The following is a 26771-nucleotide window of genomic DNA, read 5'->3' as shown; positions in this document are numbered from 1 at the left end:
ATAACATGGCAGGAATATGTTTTGTGCCAGTAGGTGTATATGCCTGCTATGTTAATTGACTTAGAATTGCCAGACTATTTACCAAAGAGCACTGGTAATACAATTGTTATAATAATAATTATTATTATTGTTTAATAGCTTTATTTAGAGATAATTTATATACAAATCTCCCACTTAAAGTGTGCTATTCAATGGCTGTTAGTATATTTATAGAGTTGTGCAACCATCCCAACAATTAATTTTAGAGCTTTTTAATCATTCTCAGAAGAATCTGTGTATCCTTTAACTATCACTTTCTCACCTCCCCAGCCCTACAGCCCAAGGCAAACACTAATCTAATTTCCATCTCTCTAGATATGAGGTGAACATTTTTGTACAATTTTTTGTGTGGACATGTGTTTTAATTTCTCTTAGTCTTATACATAGAGTGGAATTGCTAGTCAAATTGTGACTCTATGTTTACCTTTTTGAGCACTTGCCAGACTGTTTATCAAAGTGCCTGCCCTATTTTACATTATCCCCACAATGTTTGAAGATTCTGATTTCTCTCCGTTTTCACCAACACTTATTATCATCTATCTTTTTAATAATAGCCATTCTAGTGTATGTGAAGTGGTATTGGTTTGCATTTCCTTAATGAGCAACAAAGACATGTGCTTCTTGGCCACCTATACATATTCTTGAGAGAAATGCCTTTTCAGATCTTTTGTCTATTTTTAAATTGAGTTATTGGTCTGTTTTGTTATTGAGTTGTAATATATTTTTAATATATTCTAGATAGTCTCTATCAGACGTGTGTTATGCAAATATTTCCTACCATTCTTTGGATTATTTTCATTTTCTTAATAATGCCCTTTAATGCACAAAAGTTTTTAATTTTGATGAATTCCAATTTGTCTATTTTTTCTTTTGTTGTTCATGCTTTTATTGTCTTATCTAAGAATCTGCAGCCAAATCTAAGGTCATGTAGGTTTACTACTATATTTCTTCTAAGACTGTTATATTTTAGCTCTGAAATTTAGATCTTCAATCCAATTTGAGCTAATTTTTATATATTGTATGAGGTAGGGGTCCAACTTTATTCCATTACATGTAAATGTCCAATAGTCCCCACACCTATTGAAAAGATTATTCTTTCCTCCATTGAATGGTTTAAGCACCCTGTCCTGTAGCACAAAAATCAATTTACCATAGAGGCAAGGGTGTATTTCATAACTCTTAGTTGTATTCTATTGATCTGTATGCCATCTTTATGCCAGCACCATCATGCCTTGACTCCTGTTGCTTTATACTAAGTTTAAAATTTTATTTAACGTTTTATTTATTTTTGAGAGAAAGAGACAGAGAGTGAGGGGAGAGGGACAGAGAGAAAGGAAGACAGAATTGGAAGCAGGTTCCAGGCTCTGAGCTGTCAGCACAGATCCCAATGCAGGGCTTGAACTCATGAACCCTGAGATCATGACCTGAGCTGAAGTTGGACGCTCAACCGACTGAGCCACCCAGGCGCCCCGCTTTATACTGTTTTAAAATCAGGAAGTGTGAGTCCTTCAGCTTTTTCATATTTTTAAACATGGTTTTAGCTGTCCTGGACCCCTTGAGCTTCAATATGAATTTTAGGATCAACTTAAAATTTCTAGGGGCGCCTGGGTGGCTCGGTTGGTTGAGCGTCCGACTTCGGCTCAGGTCACGATCTCGCAGTCTGTGAGTTCGAGCCCCCCGTCGGACTTTGTGCTGACAGCTCAGAGCCTGGAGTCTGCTTCGGATTCTGTGTGTCCCTCTCTCTCTTCCCCTCCTCTGCTCATGCTCTGTCTCTCTTTCTGTCAAAAATAAACATTAAAAAAACTAAAATTTCTAAAAAGAAGCTAGGTGGGATTCTGATAGTATTACACTGAATTTGTAGATCAGTTGGGGGAGTGTTGCCATCTTAACAATGTTAAGTCTTCCAATATATCAACAGAAGATGCCTTTCTGTTTATTGAGATCTTCTTTAATTTTTTAAACAATGTTTTATAGTTTTCACAGTGTGTGTTATGCACTTTGTTACAGGTATTCCTAAGTATTTTGTTCTTTAATGCTATTGTAAATGGATTTTTTTTTTAATTTTATTTTTTGGATTGGTCAGACAAGTGTATAGTAAAACAATTGATTTTTTACATATTGACCTTATACCCTGCAACCTCGCTGAACTTGTCTTTTCTTATAGATTTTGAGTGGATTCTTTAGGCTTTTGTACATGTAGGATCATGTCATTTGCAAGTAGAGATAGTTTTACTTCTTCCTTTCTAATCTAAATCCATTTTATTTCTTTTGCTGCCTAATTTATCTGGACAGTACTTCCAGTACAATGTTGAATAGAAGTGGCAGGAGTAGACATTCTTATTTTATGAGGAACTCATCTTGGGGGAAACCTTTCAGTTTTCACCATTAAGTATGATTTTAAAACAAACAAAAAACAAGAACAAACTCTTACACAAATGAGCTTATGATCTAAGATGAGACAGACAATAATCAAGTAATTGCACAAATATAGGTATCCCCCCTTTTCAAAAGATAGTGTTTTTTTTTACTTTTATGAAAGACCTACAGTAGTGACAGTTTTCACTAACTAAAAGAAATCCAAAGAGTATTTTTTCTTTTATAGAAAAACAAAAACAAAAAATCAAAAATAGCATTCAGTGTTTATTTTGCAGCTGAGCCCTTATAGAGGCCACATGTACCCTAAACACTGAGAGTGGTACTGCCAGCTCCTTCCTGGAAACTGCAATAAGCATCTCAGCATCAAACCACTGTAGCTTTGCATTCTGTGAGCATCTGTGCTTTATCTCCATTTATCTTGTGCATTAATTAGCCAGGTATGACCTACGGTATCAGAAAAGCCTAAGAAGGGTTACTTTTGGGGTCCGGGAATGCTAAAAAATCTTTTTATGTTAATTAATGGTAATTTTTTCTTTGCTTTACACAATTTCAGCTTACAAAAGTTCTCATAGGAATATTTTATTTTCAAATAGTGGAGGAGATCTTTATAATTAAATTATGATAACTATGACAGTGAGAATGTATCCTTGACCCCTGTAGATAGATTACAATGACCATGTGCTTTCTTTTGCTTCAACCCCTGAGGGGAACAGTTAACTTAAAACAGGATTAATCTTAACCACTGATGCCTTGTTGGGCTATTTTGGTTTGTCTGTCTCTTGAAGGAGTGTCCAGTCTATAATTTAATCTTTATTCAGGACCCTTCCATAGTTTCTAAGGCTTACTTACTTCAAATAATGCTACATTTATATACGGAATCTATGTCAGCTCTGGATATGGAGAAATTCCTAAGTCTATATATATCTGTAGATTCCTAAGAGGTAAACCATAAAATCAAAGGAGCTTATTCAAAGGACAAGGAAGGCAAGTAACCTGAGACCTCTATAGTAACAATATCCACTACTTTGCCAGAAACTTTTTTTTAAGTTTATTTATTTATTTTGAGAGAGAGAGCACAAGCAAGTAAGGAGCAGAGAGAAGGAGAGAGAGAATCCCAAGCAGGCTCCACACCATCAGTGCAGAGCTTGATGAGGGGCTTGCATTCATGAAACAGGAGATCATGAAGTGAGCCTAAACCAGAGTCGGGCACCCAACCGACTGAGCCACCCAGGCACCCCCAGAACTTCTAATTTATAAAACCTAAGTTGAGACAGGGAACAGAAGCAAGGATTCCAAGACGTATTTCAGAATTATGCAGGTTTTTTTGTTTGTTGTTTTTCATACTTATTTCCTGCTGAACCTGACAATGAGATTATTCTTAATTATACAATCTTCTAAATGTTTCATGTGATTCCTTATAGGTTTCAGAGCAAGACTGTCATTTGGAGACAGACTTATGTAAGGTGAATTATGTCTTTGTATGTAATTTACAGATGAACAGATATTAAAATAACAGCTGATTTAATTTGTTAAATTACAGAATAAGTTTGGAAGTAAAGTTTTCACACCAATTTAACCATCCCTGGTGACACCAATATATAAACAGAACTATTTGGATCTGCAAAAAATGTGAAGCAGACAGTGAAAGGAGGAAATCACACTGACCTTTTCCCTGAATTCTTCTTTTGGCCACTCCTTGTTATATGCTAAAAATCCATATTGAGTTACCATATAATCTTGTTCCTCAGTAAGAAAAGATTTTACACTTGTTGGCTAGTGGCTATGATGCCAGGTTTTTATTCCCTCACATGAATGAAGAGGGATAGAAGTAGAATAGGAAAGTAAGTCAGGGAAATAAAAGTAAATACATTTTCTAACCTAGATTTAACCTGTTGTAATATCAGTTATTTCTGTCAATTTTCCATGTTAGAGTTATATGCCTAGGACAATAGAATTTAATCAAAAGAGTAATATTGTGGAACAATTTTTTTTGTTCTCTTGGTTTTATTACTAAATTTTGTGACTTAGAGATATTCAACTTCTTTTTGTCTCATAATCACCTTTCCCAGTCTTAAGAGATTCAGAGTGTTATATAAATAAAACCATTCTGATTACATTACCAATCTTGACAATTGACCTACCAACTATATTACCTTGTTACTGCTCATATTTCATCTGCAAAATTTGCTCCATTGAAAATGGATTCAGATGTTTTAAAACCAGATGCTTTAGGGATAAAACACCAGTAGTTCCTGTTTTGAAAAATGAAGAGCTGTCTTAGGCTCTTTAATTTATCCCTAGTACATAACACCAGCCATATGAACATTTCTCAGTCACCCACAGTCAGAATTGGCTTATAGTAACAGGCATGTTGCCCATGTGATGGACTATGTATAGCTTTTATGGGATGCTGCCAGGGGATATGTGCCTCATGTGCCTTTTCTTTCTTTCTGACTGGAGAGATTGCTATTCTCTCAAAATGAAAAGTTATTTACTAACTTAAGTTAGTTCCAAGTATATCAAAGCTTACTGTTCATGTAGGATTATATCCCATATACTTAAATACGTGATCTCACTTAGTTCTCATAACAACTCTATAAAGGAGGTATCTATTTTTCTGTTTTTGAAGAAGAGAAAATTGATCTCATACACTTTACCAAAATCACATAGTTTTTATGAGAGTGCTCTCAATTCAATTTTAGGTTTGTCTGATTCCAATGTCCAGGCTTTCCCAGCCCAGTTTCAAGAAAGGAAAGTCATAAGATTACCCAAACCACCTGTTATATGTATCTGGCTCCTGAACTCATCAAATCCAGAGTGTAATTTTTATCATCAAAGACGTCCATGATCATTTGGGTATAAATCAGAGAAACTTCATAATTATTAAGATAAAAGTATTAAGATAAAAGTAATGCTGTTTTTCAGAGAATTACTATGAAGACTGATTGTCTCATTTTATTTATTTCATCAAACTTTTAGGGCACACCTGTATACAAGCATTATACCTGTCACTGAAAATATGAGTATGGATAAGATACACGGCCCCTATCCTTTATCTCATATCATCGTGGTAGAGATATAGATGAAATAAGACCTATAATCAGGAGTGCCATTCAAAATGTTTAATAACTATACTGAACAAGCACCAATCAATCAGAGCATGACTAGTTATATATAGCTGCTGTGTTTGAAAATCATGCTCATTGCCTATCAGCTTTGACTATAATAATGTAATTAATACTCAAGTAGAGGTATGTGGGAACACAGATGGAGACGGGTGGAAGGAAGGGATAAAGGTGATCATGAACAACCTGCAAATAGAGATGACATGATCGTAACCTTGAAGGATAAGTGGGAGTTTTCCATTGGACAAAAGAGGACACGGCCTTTTAGGCAGAGGAAGCAACTATATTAAACAAGGGCTATATAGTGGTTTTAGGGGCTGGGAATGTGGAGTTACCAATCAACAAGCATAAAGTTTCAGTTAAGCAAGATGAATAAGTTCTTGAGATCTGCTGTACAACATTGTCCCTATAGTTAACAATAGATCCCATCTTAAGTGTTCTTACAGCAATAAAATTAAATTAAATATAAATACATTAAACAAGCAAACAAACTAAGGCTGGGAAGCACTGAGAAATGCCTAGCAGCTATGATTAGATTATGGGGTTCATGAGGAGTAATGGCTAGAGACGATGGTAGAAAGTCATTTTAAGCCAGATCATGAACCTAAGCTAAGAAGTTTTTACTTTTCTTCCCTGGGCATCAAAGAACCTAAACAATTACATCTTTGCTTGAGATAATTTCGGTTGTATTGTAGAAAATATACTAATGGGAAAAGGCCATGTAGAGGCTATATTAATAATTTAGGTGAGAGATATGATGTGGATCTATACTGGTATTGTTGTAAAGAGGAGAGGGATGTAAGAGACACTGTATGTATTGGTTGATTGCCTATATTGAGGCGGGAAAGAAAAAGTCAAGAATGAATTTGCCTTGAGCAACTTTAGTGGTTTTACCTGAGATAGTACAAGCAGATGGAGATAACATATCCAGTATGTTTGGAAAGTGAGCAAGATAATGATCTCGGTTTCATACATAATATGTCATGCAGAACACCCAGGTGGAGTAGTCAAACAGACAATTAGAAATGTAGATGAGTAACAGTACTTATTCTATGCTACACACACACACACACACACACACACACACACACACACTCACTCACTTGACAGACAACTCAATGTACGGAAGAAATACTTTGAAACTAAAATATGTTAACTACTCCCCCTTTAGGAAAACAATTTGTTTTCATTTTATGGTTTGAGTCAATTTATAGATTGCATATCATAACTTATAAATATCAAAATGTATTCAAAAACTATGTTTTGCTTATTTTGATATTTTATTGTGCTGGTAAGTCAAAGGTTAGATCTTGATTGCCCTACAGGTAAGTTTGATTTGCAAATATCCCTCATACACTTCTTTTATTATTTTGTTTTAGTGAATTCCAAGATCGCATGCTGTTGTATAATAATAAACTGCCCATAAAAACTCCAACACTGACTTAGAAAATGGCAACTGGGGGAATTGCTCAGTATTGGTAGATAGTCTGAATTGGCTCAAATCTACAATAATGGGAGTGAATCTTTATATCAATAAGCAATACAGTATTAAGCAACTCCCTCATTTACATGGTTTTGCATTAAACTGATTGACATATGCATATAATATATTATGAGACCAGTATTTCAAGTCACACTGAAAGCATATTCTGTTTCTATTTGGTTACCTGCCCTTACCACTCTCCCCAGGGGAAAAAAAACTACAGATAATTAATTTGTTTTCACTACATTCTCATCTATTAGTGTCGCTGTTTTCCTAACTTTTAGGCATCCAAATCCTCAAACTAACTCTGCTTGCCCAAAGGCTACCATCGCAGTATTTCACTGAAACCTGCCCTTTATAGGTGCCTAGATCACCTTTCTTCCTCCTGTCTGGTGTCACTTAAACTCCCATTTAAGCAACAGCACATTTTAGGGATTTAGGTTTATTCACAGTAGTATTAAAAACAGTCAGCCAGTCTTCCCAAGGTGTGTCCAAGGTGTGTCCAAGGTGTGTCTGTGCACTTGTGTGTGTACGTGCATGTGCATGTGCACACATGCACACATGTGTGCCCCATAATGTCTGCATGCATGAATGACCTGTTTCCTATTGTGCTCTGTGAGATCAAGTAGGTGAGGTGGACAACTAGACAAGTGAACAGAGCAAGAAGCCTCGCCTCAGTGTGAAGCTGAGACACTAGCAGATACAAGGAGTCAGTACACTGGGACTAGAGAAATAGGTTCTCACCATCTCCTCCTTAACCCTAACTTTCTCCTCCCAGGAGTTTGCTAAGACATGTTGATGAGACCAGCACAGACCCTGAAATGCCCTACCCTCTCAGAATCTGTTTTCAGAATGCAGAAGCTGCTTCCTAACTGGTCTCTGGAAGAGAGGCAATTGGCCTTGGTCAAAATGTCAAGGAGACCAAGTTTGTTTTTTCTATCTCCCTCACTGAGTTATTTGCAGACCTTCTCCATACTTGATGGAAAAAACATATTACATTAATTTTAAGATGGTAATTTTTCACAATTTAACACCTCTGTATCATCAATGGCATCCTCTGGCATTGGTGTTGTCTGGATTTAATTTCTTGTATAAACATTTATTTCCAACAATTACCTAGAACTACTATTGGCCTGGTACCACTTTAAATTAAACTTTATTCTTGAGGTTTTTACATCACACTAGTGGTGTGAATTCAGACCTCATATCTATATAATGGCTGTGGTTCAAAATCTCAGGGGAGATTTTTCTTTTCTTTCTCCTCCCAGTACTAAGGTTAAGAAGTACAAGTAGTCCCTTAGGAATCCCAGCTTTATGCCAGGGTATCTTATTAGATTCCCTATCTTGGACTGTTTTTCTTCGTATTTGATAAAATAATGGTGTATCTTATAGCCAAAGAATATAAGAAATTTGGTATTGGAATTGAAAAGGTTCACCAGGGACAAAAATTCTTCACAGTTTATTACTTCTGCACAGCAGCACTGCCTTCTTCAGGTCTTTACTTGTCTTCGAGAACCTGCCAACACCTCTCAACAAGACCTAGGTAATCACCCTCCAGATGAATGATTCACTATGCAATTTGTAGGTATAATGGGATTTGTTAATTTGTAATTTCATCAAGATGTAATTTGTGGGTAAAGATTGTGATAAAGCCATAATTACCACTGTGGTGATTTTGTTCATTGCTTTTGCAAATACTTATTAATGTATCTATCTTGTACCCTGAGGAAGGAACAAAGATTCCCAAGAAATGGTCCCTGACCTCAAGGATCTTAGAGTCTATTTTGATTGAATAAAGCATGTGCAAAATAACTGTAATGTAATGTGGAAAGTAATGCTGTGGGATGAAAAGTATGCCCTGTGGATATTCAGGAGAGAAAGGAATTATTTCTAGTTTGAGAAGAACAAAAATGCTTTACAGAAGAGATGGGTAATAATATTAACAATAAAAATAATAATTACCATTTAAAATGATTTACTCATGTTATTTTATTTAATCCTGTATAAAATAGATATTAATTATACTTTATTACTGAGAAAACTTGTTCTGAAAATGAATACATTTTTAGAGATAGAAGCAGTGTTGGGAAGGGTGTTATTAGTGGGAATAGTCAGAAGAAAGGCATGAATGGGAAAGCAAGACACACATACAGAGATACTACATAGATTAACTTGGTTGGAGCATTGGGGGGGTAAAAGAAAGTAATAAGAGAAGTAAAACTGAATATTTTGTTTTAGTTAGGTAATGGAGGAATAGATGGGAGTTGTCATGGAGATAGAATAAAATAACTTGGCAGACAGTTTATTACAGAATAACAGAGGAGGAAGATTTATCAAAGATGAAGAAGTGATTTGGGGATTAAATGTCTGAGAGAACCTGTCAGAATGGCTAAAATTAATAACACAAGAAACAGGTGTTAGTGAGGATGTGGAGAAAGAGGAACCCTCTTGCACTGTTAGTGGGAATGCAAACTGGTACAGTCACTCTGGAAAACAGTATGGAGGTTTCTCAAAAAGTTAAAAATAGAACTACCCTACAATCCAGCAATTGCACTACCAGTTATTTACCCAAAGGATACAATGATACAGATGCAAAAGGGTACATGCGCCCCAGTGTTTATAGAAGCATTATCAACAACAGTGAAACTATGGAAAGAGCCCAAATGCCCACTGACTGATGAATGGATAAAGAAGGTGTGAGATATATACATAATGAAATATTCTTCAGCCATCAAAAAGAATGAAATCTTGCCATTTGCAAAAATGTGGGTGGAACTACAGTGTATTATACCAAGTGAAGTAAGTCAGAGAAAGACAAATACCATATGATTTCACTCATATGTGGAATTTAAGAAACAAAACAGATGAACATATGAGAGTGGGGAAAAAAAGAAAAAAGAGAGAAACAAACCATAAGAGACCCTCTTTTAATTTTTTTAATGTTTATTATTTTTGAGAAAGAGAGAGAGAGAACAAGCACAAGCAGGTGGAAAGCAGAGAGGGAGACACAGAATCTGAAGCAGGTTCCAGGCTCTGAGCTGTCAGCACAGAGCCCGGTGTAGGGCTCGAATTCACAAACCATGAGGTCATGACCTGAGCCCAAGGAAATCAGACACTTAACTGACTGAACCACCCAGGCGCCCCCCCACCCCCACCAATAAGAGACTCTTAAAGATAGAGAACAAACTGACAGTTGATGAAGGGGGGTGGGTGGGGGATGGGTTAGATGGGTGATGGGTTTTAGGAGGACACTTGTTATGATGAGCACTAGATGCTGTAAGTGACGGATCACTGAATTCTGCTTCTAAAACCAATATTGCACTGTATGTTAACTAACTAGAATTTATTTTTTTAATGTTTATTTATTTTTTGAGAAAGAGTGCAAGTGGAGGAGGAACAGAGAAAGGGGGGGACAGGGGTTCCAAAGCGGGCTCTGCATTGACAGCTTCAATGCTGAGCCCAATGCAGGGCTTGAACTAATGAGCCAGGAGATCATGACCTGAGCTGAAGTTTGCCACTCAACTGACTGAGCCACCCAGGCACCCCAACTAATTAGAAGTTTGATAAAAATTTGAAAAATAAATGAATGGGAGAAAGTGATACTAGAAGAAGAAACAGTAAACACAAGAGAATATGGTCCCTTGAGGCTCTAACCTAACAAGCTTAATTATAAATGTCCTAACACTCCCTTGCAAGTAGAGAAAAGGCTTGGGGGAAGGACCAAGAAAAGTATGATATGTAATCAATGGTGGTAGGTTTATAAAGTTCTGAACATCAAGGATAGTCTCCCTGAATGGATAATCTTAGATGAGGGTGTGTAAACTCAAATCCAATTTAAGGAGGTCCAATGTTGTACCAGATGTGAGCCTCCTAGCATGGAACATGGTGACTCAAGAAGTAAGGGGAGACTAACTCACCAGGGAAGACCTTTCAAGGCCAAATGAGAGAAATTGAAAGCAAAATTGAGCCACAAGGAAAAGGATTTACTTAGGCTAAAAGGGTTTATTTATCCCAGTTCTGTCCCACTGCTAGTTACCAATTTCCTAGGGCACAAGGTTGACTTTTGAAAAGGATACTTTCCATTCCACCCCTTGATAAACAGGCAGAAAAATTGGGCATCACCAACCTAGGCAAAAGGTCTAGCCAAGAGTTTTCTGGGTGGGGTTTTGTGTTCTTTCAGTGAAAGAATAAAATGTTATGCTATCAGCCAGTTTAGGGCTCTGTTCATTTTAAAGCATTATATGCATAATCTAAAAGGAAAAAATCACCCAACTGACAGAGAACAGATTGGTGGTTGCCAAAAGCAGGGATTGGGGGTTGGTTGCAAAGGTTGAAGGGGGTCAAAAGGTACAAACTTGTGCTTATAGGATACATAAGTCTTGGAGATGTAATATACAGCATGGTGACTTAATAAAAAAGGAAGGAGGAAGGAAGGAAGGAAGGAAGGAAGGAAGGAAGGAAGGAAGGAAGGGTGGGAGGGAGGAAGGAAGGAAAGGTGGATTATGCTAGCACAATAGCTCTAAGTTGAGAAGTTTTTCTTTTTAATTAATCAAATTTTTGAAATTTGTCTTTAGAAATAGGTCTACCACCACTAATTTTTTATTGTCACACTGTTTCTATTTTATGAAATTTGGATTCCTAAGGTCCTGGATTAAGTCCCCACTGCCATATACTAGCTTTACCTTTTCCATTAAGCACAAGCTGTATGATTTTGACAAGTTACTTAATCATACATTTTTCATGAGCAAACGAACTATTTCTTTGTTTACTTTGTGATCTTTTCTCCCAGGAGAATGTCTGTTTAGGTTAGTTGTCATCGCTCAATGCGGAACACTCCTTCTGCAAAGAATGGCCCACCAAAACATTTTCAGAGGTACTAATCAGTGTGAATATGGTTTTTACAAAATAAATGATTATGAGTCTAGAATAGTAACACCACCTTATGCTACTTGTATACTTGTATATTTCTTCAAACATTTAAAAAGAACTTTCATAGACATTTTCTCATTTAATTTGCATAACATACTCTGTAAAAGTAGGAAGAGTGAAGTAGCTATAAATGAACAAGATAATGAAGACAAAGAAATATCACCAAGTAGCAAGACAAATTTGAATCTCACCTTAAATTTGTCATGTAACTTACAGGCTATAGGATTAATTCTTTTGTCTAACCCCTATACTAAAAGAAAAATGGTGGTGGTGGGGTGTGTGTGTGTGTGTGTGTGTGTGTGTGTGTGTGTTTACTAACTAAAGACACCAATATAATAAACAGTGAAGTCAAAAGGCATACAAATATTTTGTTTAAACAATATGAGGATAAGTTTTTACTAATGGCTGTCCAGGTAATTTGTACTAACTCTCCTACTAAAAACAACCAGGAAAGCTGGGACAATGTATCAGAACTAAAGACACCAGAAAGTTCTCAAGGCATTCAATTATCCTGATTCCCATGATCCAGAAGAACAAAAGGATCCAGAAGGATAATGCATCTTTACTGTCAAATTTGCTCTAAAGTTGTCAGGTTATTTTAGGAAGAGTTTGCTGACAGTATGAACAGAGAGTTTACAGATTTGAGAATTTAGAGGACAGAAGTTGGAGTAAGAGGCCCAAAAAAGAGAGAAGTCCTGGTAACATCTTCCTCCAGACTTTGAGTTTGAACCTTGAAGGTCATACCTTAGGAGTAAGGATAAACCAGAAACAGACTGACCTTCACAGGAACTGAAACCAGCCTCAAGTGATCTCAATCCCTGATTGAACTAATTAAGTTAATATGGACTTCCTAGTGTCCCTAGTCACTTAATATAAATTTCTGAAGGACTATAATGTCACTTTAGACCTAAGTTATGTCTCATAATTTTTTCATTAACTGTGTTTGGTGCTCCATCAGGAATACTCAGAAATATGAGGAAACAAGACAGGTACCTGAGCGCACACAGAAGTAACACATATAAGGAATTCATACAACACAGTAGCAAAGTAATAATCATCATCATCATCCAATTAAAAACAGGTCAAAGAACCTGAACAGACATTTTCCCAAAGAAGACATACAAATGGCCAACAGGTACCTGAAAAGATGCTCCACATCATTAATCATCAGAGAAAGGCACATCAAAACCACAGTGAGCTATCACTTCACACCTGCTAGAAAGGCTTTTATGAAAAAGACAAGATAACAAGTGTTGATGAGGGTATAGAGAAAAGGGAACCCCTGTGCACTGTTGGTGGGATTGTAAAATACAGGCATAACCTGCAATCAAAATGATAAATTTTAATATTACTCTCTGTAATTTTTATAATATATAGGAAAAAATCAGTATGGATATAAATGACTTGAATAACAATTATTACAATTAAACTAATTGAGACCTATAAAGCACTGCAACTGAAAAAAAAATCAGAGTATGCATTCTTTTCAAAAATACATAAAAGTTTTACAGAAATGGACCATATGCTGGCCATGAGGTAAACTTGATAAATTCGGGACTTAAATTATTCAGAATATGTTCTCTGACCACAAAGAAATTAGCTAAAAATCACTAAAAAGGGAAAAAAACCTAGAACATCTTCATATGTTTGGAAATTAAGCTATAGTTTTTTTTTTTAATTAAGTTTTTAGGGGCATCTGGGTGGCTCAGTTGGTTGAGTGTCCAACTTTGGCCCAGGTCATGATCTCCCCATTCATGAGCTCGATGTTCACGAGCATCGGGCTCTCTGCTGACAGCTCAGAGCCTGGAGCCTGCTTCAGATTCTGTGTCTTTCTCCCTCTCTGCCCCTCCCCTGCTCATGTTCTCTCTCTCTCTCTCTCTCTCTCTCTCTCTCTCTCAAAAATAAATAAAGACACTTAAAAATTATTTTTAAAAAATTAAGTTTTTAAAATATGATAAAATAAGTTATAAAAATATTACATACTAAATTTTAAAAAAAGGTAAAACCATGGTTAGTGGGAAATATATAGTTTTAACTGCCTATATGAGAAAATAAAAATGGCCTGCAAGGCAATTACCTAAGCATCTGCCTCAAGTACTCATAACTGAGCAACAAACTGAACACAAAGAAAGTTTAAAAAAAAGTATAAGAAAAGGAAAATATGTCATTAATCACGTAATAAAGAAGATCAAAGAATCAATAGATGGTTGTTTAAAAGAATTGATAAAATTAATTTAGAAAAAAAGAGACAAATGACTATCAGTGATGAAAATGGAGATGACACCACAGATTCCACCAACATTAAAAAGATATTAAAAGGATATTTTGAAAAAAATTTGGTAAAAGTATGGGTTACCAAAAACCAACATAAAAAAATAGAAAATATGATCAGTCCTATAACTACTAAAGAAATTGAATTCTAAAACTTCTCAGAAAGTGAAGTCTATAACCAGAATGTTTCATCAGTAAATTTTACCTTGGATATAAGGAAGTAATAATGCCAATCTTACACAAATTCTTCCAAATGATGGAAAAAGATAGTTGGCAAAAGCAGTTGCCAACTGCTTAATGAGACCAGCATAATGTTTATACCAAAACCTGACAAAAATATTACCAGAAAGGAAGATTACAGGTAATCCAGTATTTCCAAATTGATCTGCAGATTCAGTATAACCCCAATAAAAGTCTAAACTGTTTTTTTAATTAAGGTGATTCTAAAAATTCATATGGAAATCAAAGAACCTAGAATAGTATAATAACATTGAAAAGAACAAATTTGGAAGACCTATACTATACTATACTACACTATACTATACAGTTACATTAATTAAGACAGCGTGGTAATAGCACAAGGATAGACAGACTAATAGAACAGAACAGAGACCCAACGATATGGTCACATGATTTACAACTAAGGCACCATTATCTTTCAATACTGTCTTTTCAGTAAATACAGCAGGATCTATTGGATAGCCATGTGAAAAAAGAACTAAACCTTGAATCTTTTGGCATACCATAAGCAAAAATTAATTTAAGGTAAATTATAAATGTGAAAGAGAAAAAAGTATAACTTGTAAGAGAAAAAATAGTCCAATATTTTTATGACTTTGAGATAGATAAACATCTTAAACAGGACACAAAATCATTAAGTTAAAAAAGTTTATAAATTAAACTTCATTAAAATTAACAAACTCTAATGGGGCGCGTGGTTGGCTCCGTCGCTTAAACGTCCGATTTTGGCTCAGGTCATGATCTCGTTGTTCCTGAGTTCAAGCCCCAAATCGGACTCTGTGCTGACAGCTCAGAGCCTGGAGCCTGCTGCTTCAGATTCTGTGTCTCCCTCTCTCTGCCCCTCCCCCGCTCGCACTCTGTCTCTATCTCTCAAAAATAAATAAACGTTAAAAAATTTTGTTTAAAAATTACAAAGTCTACTCAAAATGTACCATCTGGAGAGTTGTAAGACAAAGTACAGTTTAAGAGAATACATTTATAATACATAAATCCAGCAAAGAACTTTGATCTGGAATATATAAAGAATTTCTATTAAAAAAAAAAAAAGCAACCCCTTTCCAACATACACACACACACACATACACACAAATATAAGCAAGAAATTCCTGAAGTGTCCTATAATTAGTCTAATTATTGAACCATTAGGAACAAATAAATGCCTGCATTATGCATACTCCTTGGTCTAGGTGTAAGGCCTTCCACAGCCTGGTCTCCCGTCTCTCTGGTTCTACTTCACACTGTACATCCAGGCTATCTCTCTGTCTCAGCCATTGATATGCCTACGCCATGTCTACCCCTGCATTTTGAGGCTTGCCAGAGAAGCACATTCCACACTGTCTAGCAACAGCAAACAATTACGGCATATTTGTTAAATGAATGCATGCCTGAAATAATAAGTTAATAAATGTCTTCCTTCCTGTTCTCTGACTTTTGAAATCCTATCTTTTGAGGTTCACCTTATCTCACCTCTTCTGAGGTGACAAAACAACAGCACAAGTAATTCTGTGCTGAGTTCTTGTAGCTCTTAACAAACTATTCCTTTGATTCATATCATATTCTGTTATGCATTGTTTTTTTTCATATTCAGATACTACTGTCCCATCAAAAGACTAAACTCCAGAACAGCAAGGAACATGTTTGACATCTGTTTATATTACTACAGAGTCCAATTGCCTTGTAAACAGCGGTGCTCAATTTTTCAGAGAATAGTGTGGTGTAATGGTGAAGAAAGTAATCCCTAAAGTAATACCAGACCTTAACTCTGGCCCTTGCTCTGCTACTTTATAGCTGTGTTACTCTGGGCAATTACCTGACTGCTATAGGCATCAACATGCTAATCTGTGAAAGGCAGATAATAATGCATCCTTAAAAGGGTGACATGAGATCATATGCGTAGAGTACTTAACACAAATAGAAAACATGGTAAATAATAGCTGATAGTAGTAGTAGTATTCACTATTGATTATGGCTGACTTTGAATTGTAAGAGGATACACTCAAAAAACTAAGGGAGAAACAAATGTGAACAAAGAACAACAACAAAACTAAGACTATGTTGTAACACTTACCATATAAGAAGTGGCTGTGTGTCGGGGCACCTGATTGGCTCAGTGGGTTAAACGTCTGAGTTCGGTTCAGGTCATGATCTCACAGTTTGTGGGTTTGAGCCCCATGTTGGGCTCTGTGCTGACAGCTCGGAGCCTGAAGCCTGCTTCAGATTCTGTGTCTCCCTCTCTGCTCCTCCCCCACTCATGCTGTCTCTCTCTCTCAAAAATGAATAAATGTTAAAAAAAAATTAAAAAGAAAAAAGAGGTGGCTGGCTGTGTGGGGACTCTCTTCACAGTAACTCTGAGACTCAAAAGATTACTAAATGTATCATGTCACCACAGAATGGTGCTTCAGAATCTTGGCGGTGTAGTCAGATGGACATGGGTCTATTTCCAGATCCCACCACTTAATGATTGTGTAACTGCAGGCAGGTTGCTTTATCTCTCTGGACCTCAGTTTTCTCATAAGCCTGATAATAGAACCTGTAGCATTTACTTATTGTGAGGATGAATTGAGAGAATCCACAGGAAGTCCTTGTACTTCACCTTGACACCTGATACGCACTGATTAGCCATTATCTACTGAAAGCTCACTTTTCCTCAGGGCCATGTCCCGCGGTACCCCTGTTATATCACTGAAATGGGACCATTCCATTTATGTTCAACATCATTCTGTTTTTCTAGGAAGCCATATCTCAAAGGATCATTGTGAGACCAGCTTTTTAAGAGTTATATACGCTAACCCTATAAATTCTTTTTTTGTAACGTAAATCCAAGTTGGTTAACATATAGTGTAATAATGATTTCAGGAATGGAATGTAGTGATTCATCACTTACATATAACACCCAGTGCTCATCCCAACAAGTGTTCTCCTTAATGTCTCTTGCCCATTTAGCCCATCCCCCCACCCAGTACCCCATCAGCAACCCTGTTTGTTCTCTGTATTTAAGAGTCTCTTATGATTTGTCTCCCTCTCTGTTTTTATATTATTTTCCCTTATGTTCATCCCTTATGTTCCCTTCCCTTATGTTCATCTGTTTTGTATCTCAAATTCCACATGAGTGAAATCATATGAAATCATATGCTTATCATAATGCACTCCAGTTCAATCCAAGTTATTGCAAATGGCAAGATTGTGTTATTTTTGATTGCTGAGTAATATTCCATTGTATACATATACTACATCTTCTTTATCCATCATCAGTCGATGGACATTTGCTAAGCCTACAAATTCTGATTATAATCATTTGACTTGATTTGGAGCTCTTGAGGATGGTATGTAACTGTGATTTTTAAACTTTTCTCCTGATAGAACACCAGTGAAAAGGTTACCACTATAAAATTAGAATTTTTGCCCAAATTGTAGTAAAACTAGTAAATGGAGGGGCACCTGGGTGCCTCAGTTCATTGACTGTCCAACTTTTGAGAACTCCATTTCCAAACAGTGCATGGATTTTCTCATTCCATCTCAGGTGTCTGGATTCTCACCTCTTTCTAACATACAGGGTCTCAAAGAAATGACACAGTAAAATTTCAGACACAGTATTATTATCCACCCCAGTGACTTTTCTGTTGCTAGTCAAAGTCACAAGTATCCTCTTATAAAAGATATAACTCAAATCTCAGGGTCATCAATAGTATTAGCAACTTCCTGATTTCTTCTGTTTTCTCATTTGCACATGGAGAAGAAAGCTGCTAACTTAAATTAAATTTCCCAATTTAAGTTTACTTATAACTCAAACTGTCAGTAAACTAATAAAAGCAGCTTCATTTATATAAATAGTATCATGGGATTTTTCAAGAATAACTAATTCACCCTTGGTGAACTGTACCTCTCAATTGCCACCTATCACCATCATCAATAATGAGTAATGCTAACAGTAGGTACCACAGATCAAATTTGTTATATGTGCAGAGGAAGAGAAGGAGGTGCCCTTTGCCTGGGTGAGCTTCCACTTTGAGCTTGGCTGGGCTCCATTTAGACATATTTTTGCCTGAGGCCCCTGGAAGGCTTTATATTCAGGCTTCTAATAACTCTCTTTCGTACTCTTTTAATCCAGTGTTTATCACACAGTGTTCCTATGGGGTACGAGTGTTCCATAAGCTGTAGAGAGAGAGCATTTGACTGTAATATTGAATAATGATTGCCTTTACCCTGCTTGCAGAGGGGGAAAAAAAGCTAATGGATAACATTTACTCAATTCAAATTGTTTTCCAATGATTTTTTACAAGTCTTTGGTTCCAGATACCATTTTTCTGCTAAAGTTTGCCAATAGATGACAGAAGAAAATGAAATTGCAAATTCATATTGATAGAAAAACTCAAAACCAACCATTTGTTCTTGGTTCAACAGTTTGTTGGGTGTTTTAAGATGTGTAAGCTGGTGGTTGTGAGGTTATATGTTATACAAATAATATATGATGGATTTCTTTTTGCTAGTAAAAATATATTAAAATAATGTGTAGATGAAATAAAAATATTGATTTATATTTTTTTAATATTTTGCAAAGAACATGGTGCTCTGCAAATAAGAATGTGATCTGGGTCTCTGCCCCCTAAACAAGTCTGAGATAACCTGTCTTAGAATAATAAGCATTATATTCCTTTAAAGAAAATGGATAGAAACTATTGATGGATAAAGACTAAACCTAAAATACATGTACCCTATGTGTGAAATAACTATGCAGTTATTTATGAGACAGTGCTAAAACTGATAGGAATGTCTGAGGGTTGAAACCATTGCTTGATACTTAATACCACATAGGCAGATCTAAAGTCTTAGTGTTGTTTCCGAAAAGAATTTTGTGACAGGAAAGACCTGTGAAGGTATTTGGACAAACTATCTGAAACTGGAACCTCCCCCAAATGGTTCTTTATCCTTTCTGTGAACATCTCCAGTAGGATCTTAACATGACCCTGACTGCAAGGTAAAATAATAGTATCTATGTTTGCAGCTCTGTTACTTATATGTGGATCTTGGGAAGGAGATGAATCAACCTAGTTCATTTTTACACTAGGAAGATGCTTTGCAATAGGAATTTATACTATATTTATGTAGGTGCAAATGTGAAACTGTATTCCTATATATACGAACTCTTGAATCTTAGCTAGTGAAATATGTCATGTTTTAAATTGTAATCCTCAACTGCATATTACTGCATATGAATATTCCCACCCATGGCCTGAGAGGGGATGGAAATTCTCTTTATATATACAGTCTGCATTCACACAAGACATTTTATTTATATTACCAATTTAATAAAATCCCCTACTGTGTAAATGTTCTCCATATGTGGAAACAGAGGACTAGAATGCATAAAGCCAGTTCTTTGTGTTTTTCAGCTTTTAAAAAATTATGTGCATGTAATGTTTCCCTGGTTTTTTAAAATTGCTGAATATAGTATTTTAACTCTTTTAATTTTTCTTAATTAAGGTAAAAGCTCACAAAATAAAAAAAAAAGTTTTCATTATTCTGTTTTACCCTATATCTGTCTCATGGGGAGTACTTCAGTTTCTCATGCAAAATTCTAGCAGTTTTCCAACAAAGGATAAGACCAAAGAGAGAATTGACACAGGTTCTGGAAGCCAGGGGAGAGAGTCATTGGAGATCAAAGCAGAGAGAAACCAGGGCAAAGCTGGTTCAGGAGTAAGTGGTCAGGCAGTTACCATGGAAGGAGTTAGGAAGATTTTGGATAAGAATTACAACAGAGAAACAGGGGGTACAGTGAAGGAGTCTTTGCAACAAATACATGTGAGACCATATTCTGGCTCTGCCATCTATTGGTGGTATAACCTTGGAAGAGGTATTCATCTCTCTGAACTTCTACCCCCTCGTTTGAGAAAATGGAGCAATTCCTATCTTCCAGAGCTGTGATGAAAGGATCTGTGTAAAGACTATTGTACCTCATAAACAGTAGGTGCTTCTGCTTTTCCCCTTCAGCTCTTGCTTGACCCTGTCCTTCCTGAGCTAGAGACAGCCATGATGATGATACCATCAATGTTTAAAGTCTACAGATCCCAAAATGAAACGTGTGTTCTAGCCTTTTTACTCTAGAAAAATCCAAACATTTAAAGAAGAAATAGACATAATGTATAACAAACCTCCTTGTATTCATTACTGAGCTTCAACAGTTACAAATCATGGCCCATCTTTTTCATCTCCATCTCCATTCACTTCTTATGATCTGTATTATTTTGAAGCAAATCTAGACATCATATAACTTTATGTAAAAAGCTTCAGTATGTATTTCTAAACAGTAAGGATTATTCTTAACGAATACAATCATAATGCCAAACACACCTAAAATATTTAACTTTTATTCCTTAATATTATTAAATATCAGGTTGATTTTGTTGTTGTTATTGCTATTATTGTTTTTTCTACCATTATTATGTATTTTCAGGTACATTATATAAACCACATGAATACACCATGTGGTATTACCATTGATGGTGTAATTTTTCCAAACTGACAAACAACTCTTTGAAAAGTTCTGAACAAACCAATACACTCTTCCTCAATGTAAACAAATAGTTACTTCGTGGAGATTTTAGTATATATTTAAAGTTTGCAAAAATATTTTGTATTTATAGGTAATACGGAATTGGGCTTTGCACTCAGATAATTATAAACTAGTTTTCATCTTTGTCTGGAAAATTATGTAGTATGTGGGAAAATTATTTGCAATATTTAAGAAAGTCTCTGGCTCGTATCCCCACCAATCTTTATGACTACTGTCACTGTTCTTTCACATTTGCAAAATGCCCTCCATGGTTCACTTCATACCCTGTTGAAAACCACTTACTTAGTTTGAGCTTAGTTTTAGCTGCATATATGCTATAACTTTGGGAAAATAAATAAGGAAGATCCTGTATGGGGAATGACTAGTGGAACATTCGCAAACTTAAAGCTTTTCAAAATTTTTCTCAGTTGATGAAATTTTGTTTCTCCAAACTATGTTGCAGAATGTGAATAGGTTCTCTGATAAAACAAGTGAGATCATAATGACTTCATGGTAATATATGTAGTTCAAGTACAGAAAATTTTAACAACTAAGAAACCAGTCAGGTAGAATTAGGGAAACTGGGATAGTTGTAAGAAATAATAAATTCATTTTTACTTATTTCCTAAGAATAAGTATAAATTTATAAATCTCTTTATGCTATGTTTACATAATTGGCCCACACCCTAATAAGGAATTATGCTTCATCTCCAAGACAGAGAAAATACAGTCAAATGTTTACCCTCCTCTAGCTTACTTGCTTCACTATAACTTCAAGTAGTATATTTTTTGTCATTTCTTTTTTTACTCATTTTTTAAATTCAATTATAATTAATATACAGTGTTATATTAATTTTAAGTGTACAATATAGTGATTCAACAATTCTATACAGTACTCAGTGCTCATCATGATAAGGGCACTCTTAATCCCCTTCACCTATTTCACCCATCCCCCCACCCACCTGTCCTCTGACAACCACCAGTTTGTTCTCTATATTTAAGAATCTTTTTTTTTTGTTTTTCCCTTTTTTTCTTGTTTTTCTTCTTAAATTACACATATGAGTAAAATCATATGGTACTTGTCTTTCTCTGACTTATTTTACTTAGCATTGTATCCTCGAGCTCCATCCGTGTTGTTGTATATTGTAAGAGTTCACTATTTTTATGGCTGGAGTAATATTCCATTGTGTATATACCACCTCCTCTTTACCCATTCATCTATTGATGGAACTTGGGTTGTTCCCATAACGTGGCTACTGTAAATAATGCTGTAGTAAACAAGAGGGTGCATATATCTTCATTCATTGTTTACTACCATGTTGTTTAGCTTCCATGTATTTGTGTTCTTCCAGATTTGTGTGTGTGTGATAGATTTCTAATTTCATACCATTATGATCAGAAAAGATTCATGATATATCAATCTTTTTTAATTTTTTGAGACTTGTTTTGTGACCCAACATGTGTTCTGAAGAATATTCCATGTTCATTTGAAAAAAGAAATGTTTATTATGCTATTTTTGGATGGAATGTTCTGAATGTATCTGTTAGAGCCATCTGGTCCAGTGTGTCATTCAAAGCCACAGTTTCTTTGTTGATTTTTCTGTCTAGATGATATATCCATCAATTTAAGTGGATGTTAAAGTCCTTTACTATTATTGTATTACTATAGATCACTTCCTTTATGTCTGTTAATAGGTGCTTTATGTAATTGGGGGCTCCATGTTTGGTGCATAAATATTTACAATTGTTATATCTTCGTGTTGGATTGTTCCCTTTATCATAAAATAGTATCCTTCTTTGTCTGTTGTTACAATCTTTATTTTAAAGTCTGTTTTGTCCAATATAACTATTTTTACCCAGGCTTTCTTTTCACTTCTATTTGAATGATAATGCTTTTTCCATCCCTTCACTTTCAGCCTGCTTGCATCTTTAGGCTAGAAGTGAGTCTCTTTCCATAATTTGGCTATTGTTGATAGTGCTGCTATAAACAGTGGGATGCCTGTGCCCCTTTGAGACAGCATTTTTGTATGTGTATTGACTGATAAATGGATAAAAAAGATATGAGATATATATACCTATATACATACACACACAATGTAATATTACTCAGCAATCAGAATGAATGAAATCTTGCCATTTGCAACAATGTGGATGGAACTAGAGTGTATTATGCCAAGCAAATAAGTCAGAGAAAGACAAATATCATATGATTTCATTCATATGTGGAATTTAAGAAACAAACTAGATGAACATAGGGAAAGGGAAAAAAATGTAAGATAAAAACAGAGAGGGAGGCAAACCATAAGAGACTCTTAAATACAGAGAACAAACTGAAGGTTTCTGGAGGGGAGGTGGTTGGGGGGATGGGCTAAGTGGGTGACAGGCATTAAGGAAGGCATTAATTGGGATGAGCACTTGGGTATTATATGTAAGAGATGAATCACTGTGCTGTACTCCTGACACAAATACTTCACTGTATGTTAATTAACTTGAATTTAAATAAATAAATTAAGAAAAAGAAGTGAGTCTCTTAAAAGCAGCATATAGATGGGTCTTGCTTTTTTATCCATTTAGTCATCCCATGTTTTGATTTGAGCATTTAATCCATTTACATTCAAAGTAATTATTGATAGGTATGTAGTTATTGCCATTTTGTTACTTGTTTTATGGTTTTTTGTTTGTTTGTTTGTTTGTTTTGTAGTTCTTCTCCCTTTCCTCTCTTGCTCTCTTCCCTTTTGGTTTGTTTTCTTTAGTGATATACTTGGAATCCTTCCCCTTTATTCTTTGCATATCTCTTACAGTTTTCTATTTGTGATTATCATTAGGTTGATATATAAGATCCTATGCATATGGCAGTCCATTTTAGGATGATGGTCATTTAAGTTTGAACCCATTCTAAAAGCACTGAATTTTTACTGTCCCCTCCCACGTTTTATGTATATGATGTCATACTTTACATCCTTTTATTTTGCTTATCCCTTAACTGATTTTTTATAGATATGACTTTACTGCTTTTGTGATTTAGCTACATTGACTTTATAAGTAATTAATCTACTACTTATTATGTTTGTGTGTACCTGTGAAACCTTTTCATTTCATAACTTTTTTATTCTTGATTATGGCCATTTTCTTTCCAGTCAAAAATTCCTTTTAACATTTTTTGTAAGGCTGATACAGTGATGAACCCCTTTAAATTTTGTCTAGGAAACTATTTTATTTCTCCTGTTCTGAAGGATAGCATTGTTGGATAGAGTATTCTTGGTTACAGGTTTTTTTCTTTCAGCATTTTGAATATATCATGCCACTCTCTTTTGGCGTGCAGTGTCTGCTGAAAAATCAGCAGATAGCTTTATGGGGTTTCCCTTGTATGTAACTGTTTTCTTCTCTCGTGGTGCTTTTAGGATTATTTCTTTGCCATTACTTTTTGCCATTATAATTATTATGTGTCTTGGTGTGGACCTCCTTGCGTTGATTTTGTTGGGGGCTCTCTGTTCCTCCTAGATCTGGATGTCTATTTCCTTCCTCAGATTAGGGAGGTTTTAACCTATTATTTCTTCAAATAAATTATCTGCCCCTCCCCTTTCTCTGTCTTCTTTTTCTGGGATACCTATAATATCAGTGTTATTGTGCTTGATAATGTCACTGAGTTGCCTTGAAATATTCTCATTTTTTACTATACTTTTTTTTCTTTTTGTTGTTCAGTTTCTTTGCTTTTCATTATTCTGTCTTCCAGCTCACTGATCCATTTTTCTGCTTTCTCTTATCTACTGTTGATTCCTTCCAGTGTATTTTTTAATTTCAGTAATTTAGTTCTCTATCTCTGATTGGTTCTTTTTTATATTTTCTGCCTTTTTGTTGAAGGTTTCACTGAGATCCTCCACTCCACTCTTTTTTCACATCCAATTAGTATCTTTATGACCATTCCTTTGAATTTCTATGAGGCATATTTCTCATCTCCAAATCATTTTGTTATGATTTTGTCCTGATCATTTGGGATATATCCCTCTGTGTCATTTTGTCTAAATATGTTTGTTTCTATGTATTAGGAAAGTCAATTATATCTCTTGAAAGTAATGGACTTATGAAGAAGAGGTCCTATAGTGCCCTGTAGTGCAATGTCCCTTGTTCATCAGAACCTGGCACTTCAGAGATGTCTCCTATGTGTGTTACATGCACACTACTGTTGTGGCTGAGCCACATTTTCCTTCACTCCAGTCGGCTGGGTGGTCATCTTTGTTGTGGGCAGGATTTGGTCTCTGTGCTATTATGAGGATAGTCTGGGACCACTTTGTGCGTGTAGTTGGGTCAGACCAGTCGCTTGCCCTCAGCCTGTTATCCAGAACTGTAGTTGCACTTACCTGCAGGCTGCTATCCCTGCATTGTCTCCTGAGTGGCTTTTTTTGGTGAGTGAAACCTATCAGACCAGATGTCTGCCCTCAGTCTGTCTGTTTGCAGTGGCCCCCCCAACTACAGGGCTTTCTCTTTGTGCTGTCCCCTGTGAAGTTTTTGTCAGTGGGCAGGGCCAGCAGTTAGATCAGATGTTTTCCCCCAGCCCACCGCTAAGGCTGCAGTGGAACTGACCTGTGTGATTATCTTTCCCTCTCACCAGAGCAAGAGTCATTTTGGAGTCGTGCTGGCCACTGTCAGGGCTGCTTGTAGAAGGCACTGCATCAGACATGACTTTGGAAGGATTAAGGCAGGATGGATGGGGCAGTCTACAGAAGAATGTGGGGGCAGGGCACACAAGTGTTATCAAGGTAAGTGCTCATCTTCTTGGAGGATGAAACCTAAGCTAGGTACCAAGTGTTCATGCTGGCTCCCACAGATGTCTGGCTATCCATGCTGGGGATAGATGGAGATAATGGTGCCCACCAGCTCTTTTGTTCTTGGAGAAATTTCTTAAAGATTCCTGTTCCTCTAGCACACATTCTGACATTAGTAAATAAATCTTCCTGGTGTACCCCAGGTGCTTTTCAAACTGCTGCTTCTATGCTGTATCTTGTCAAAGTTGTGTGCTGTTTTGTTAAGGGTGGGAACTGTTTCCTGTCACCTTCTGGCTCTCCTGGAGCTGAGCCCACTGATTTTTAAAGTTCCCAGTGTTAAAACCCAGTGATTGTGAAAACTCAAAGTTAAGAATTTCTGATTTTCAAAGCCAAATGTTATGGGGACTCATCTTCCCAGTTCAGGCCCCATATGTCTGGGGTGCCTGGTGTGGAATCTGTTCTCCTCCTTTTCTGTGCTTGTGGTGTCCCTCTGGTATTTGTGGTTAGTCTCACAGGTTAGTTTGGCTCGCAACTGGGGTTCCACCCTTTCTACCATTTTTTTATGTGGCCTCCTTTCCAAAATTAACTGTGGAGAGTCTATTCTGCCAGTCTTCATGTCATTTTCTGAGTTAGTTACACTGATGTGGCTGTTATCTAGGGGTATCTGTGTGAAGAGGTAAGTTTAGGATCCTCCATGCCAGTATTTCATAGGTTCCCCAAGAAATCTTTTTCTTTTGACTTATTAAAGCAGTTACTTTGTTCGTTGGCCTTTGTATTTAACTATTATTCATCATTCCCTGATGGAAGCTATTTTCTAATCTAAATTGGAAGATGTTTATCTTTATTCCTTGAAGAAGGAATTGTTAGTGCCTATCTGGTTCCTGGTACAGAGTGGATGCTTATTTAAATATTTATTAAATGAACTTACTCACCCAGTAATCATCATTGTTAATCTGCCTTATTACTGTGTACAGTCATGTACCTTCCTATGTGTT

At 36.0% G+C, this 26771-nt stretch overlaps 1 protein-coding gene across 14 annotated transcripts in view; it reads left to right on the top strand.

Moving 5' to 3' along the window:
* LMNTD1 (lamin tail domain containing 1) overlaps positions 1-26771 on the top strand; it is a 461495-nt gene that overhangs the window by 377401 nt on the left and 57323 nt on the right. Inside the window, exon 5 of one of the 14 annotated variants that reach the window (XM_078450000.2) lies at positions 25623-25770. The exons of the other annotated variants lie outside the window; for them this stretch is intronic. Coding sequence (XP_078306126.2) covers positions 25690-25770 — 81 coding nt within the window. The 5' untranslated portion in view covers positions 25623-25689. The remainder of the gene's footprint in view (positions 1-25622; positions 25771-26771) is intronic. 14 annotated transcript variants of the gene reach the window in all.

The sequence above is a fragment of the Panthera onca genome, chromosome B4, assembly GCF_046562875.1.
Source record: "Panthera onca isolate mPanOnc1 chromosome B4, mPanOnc1 haplotype 2, whole genome shotgun sequence".
NCBI classification, from domain to species: domain Eukaryota; kingdom Metazoa; phylum Chordata; class Mammalia; order Carnivora; family Felidae; genus Panthera; species Panthera onca.
The sequence above is the reverse complement of the archived record's forward strand: the minus strand, read 5'-3'. Positions and strand labels throughout refer to the sequence as shown.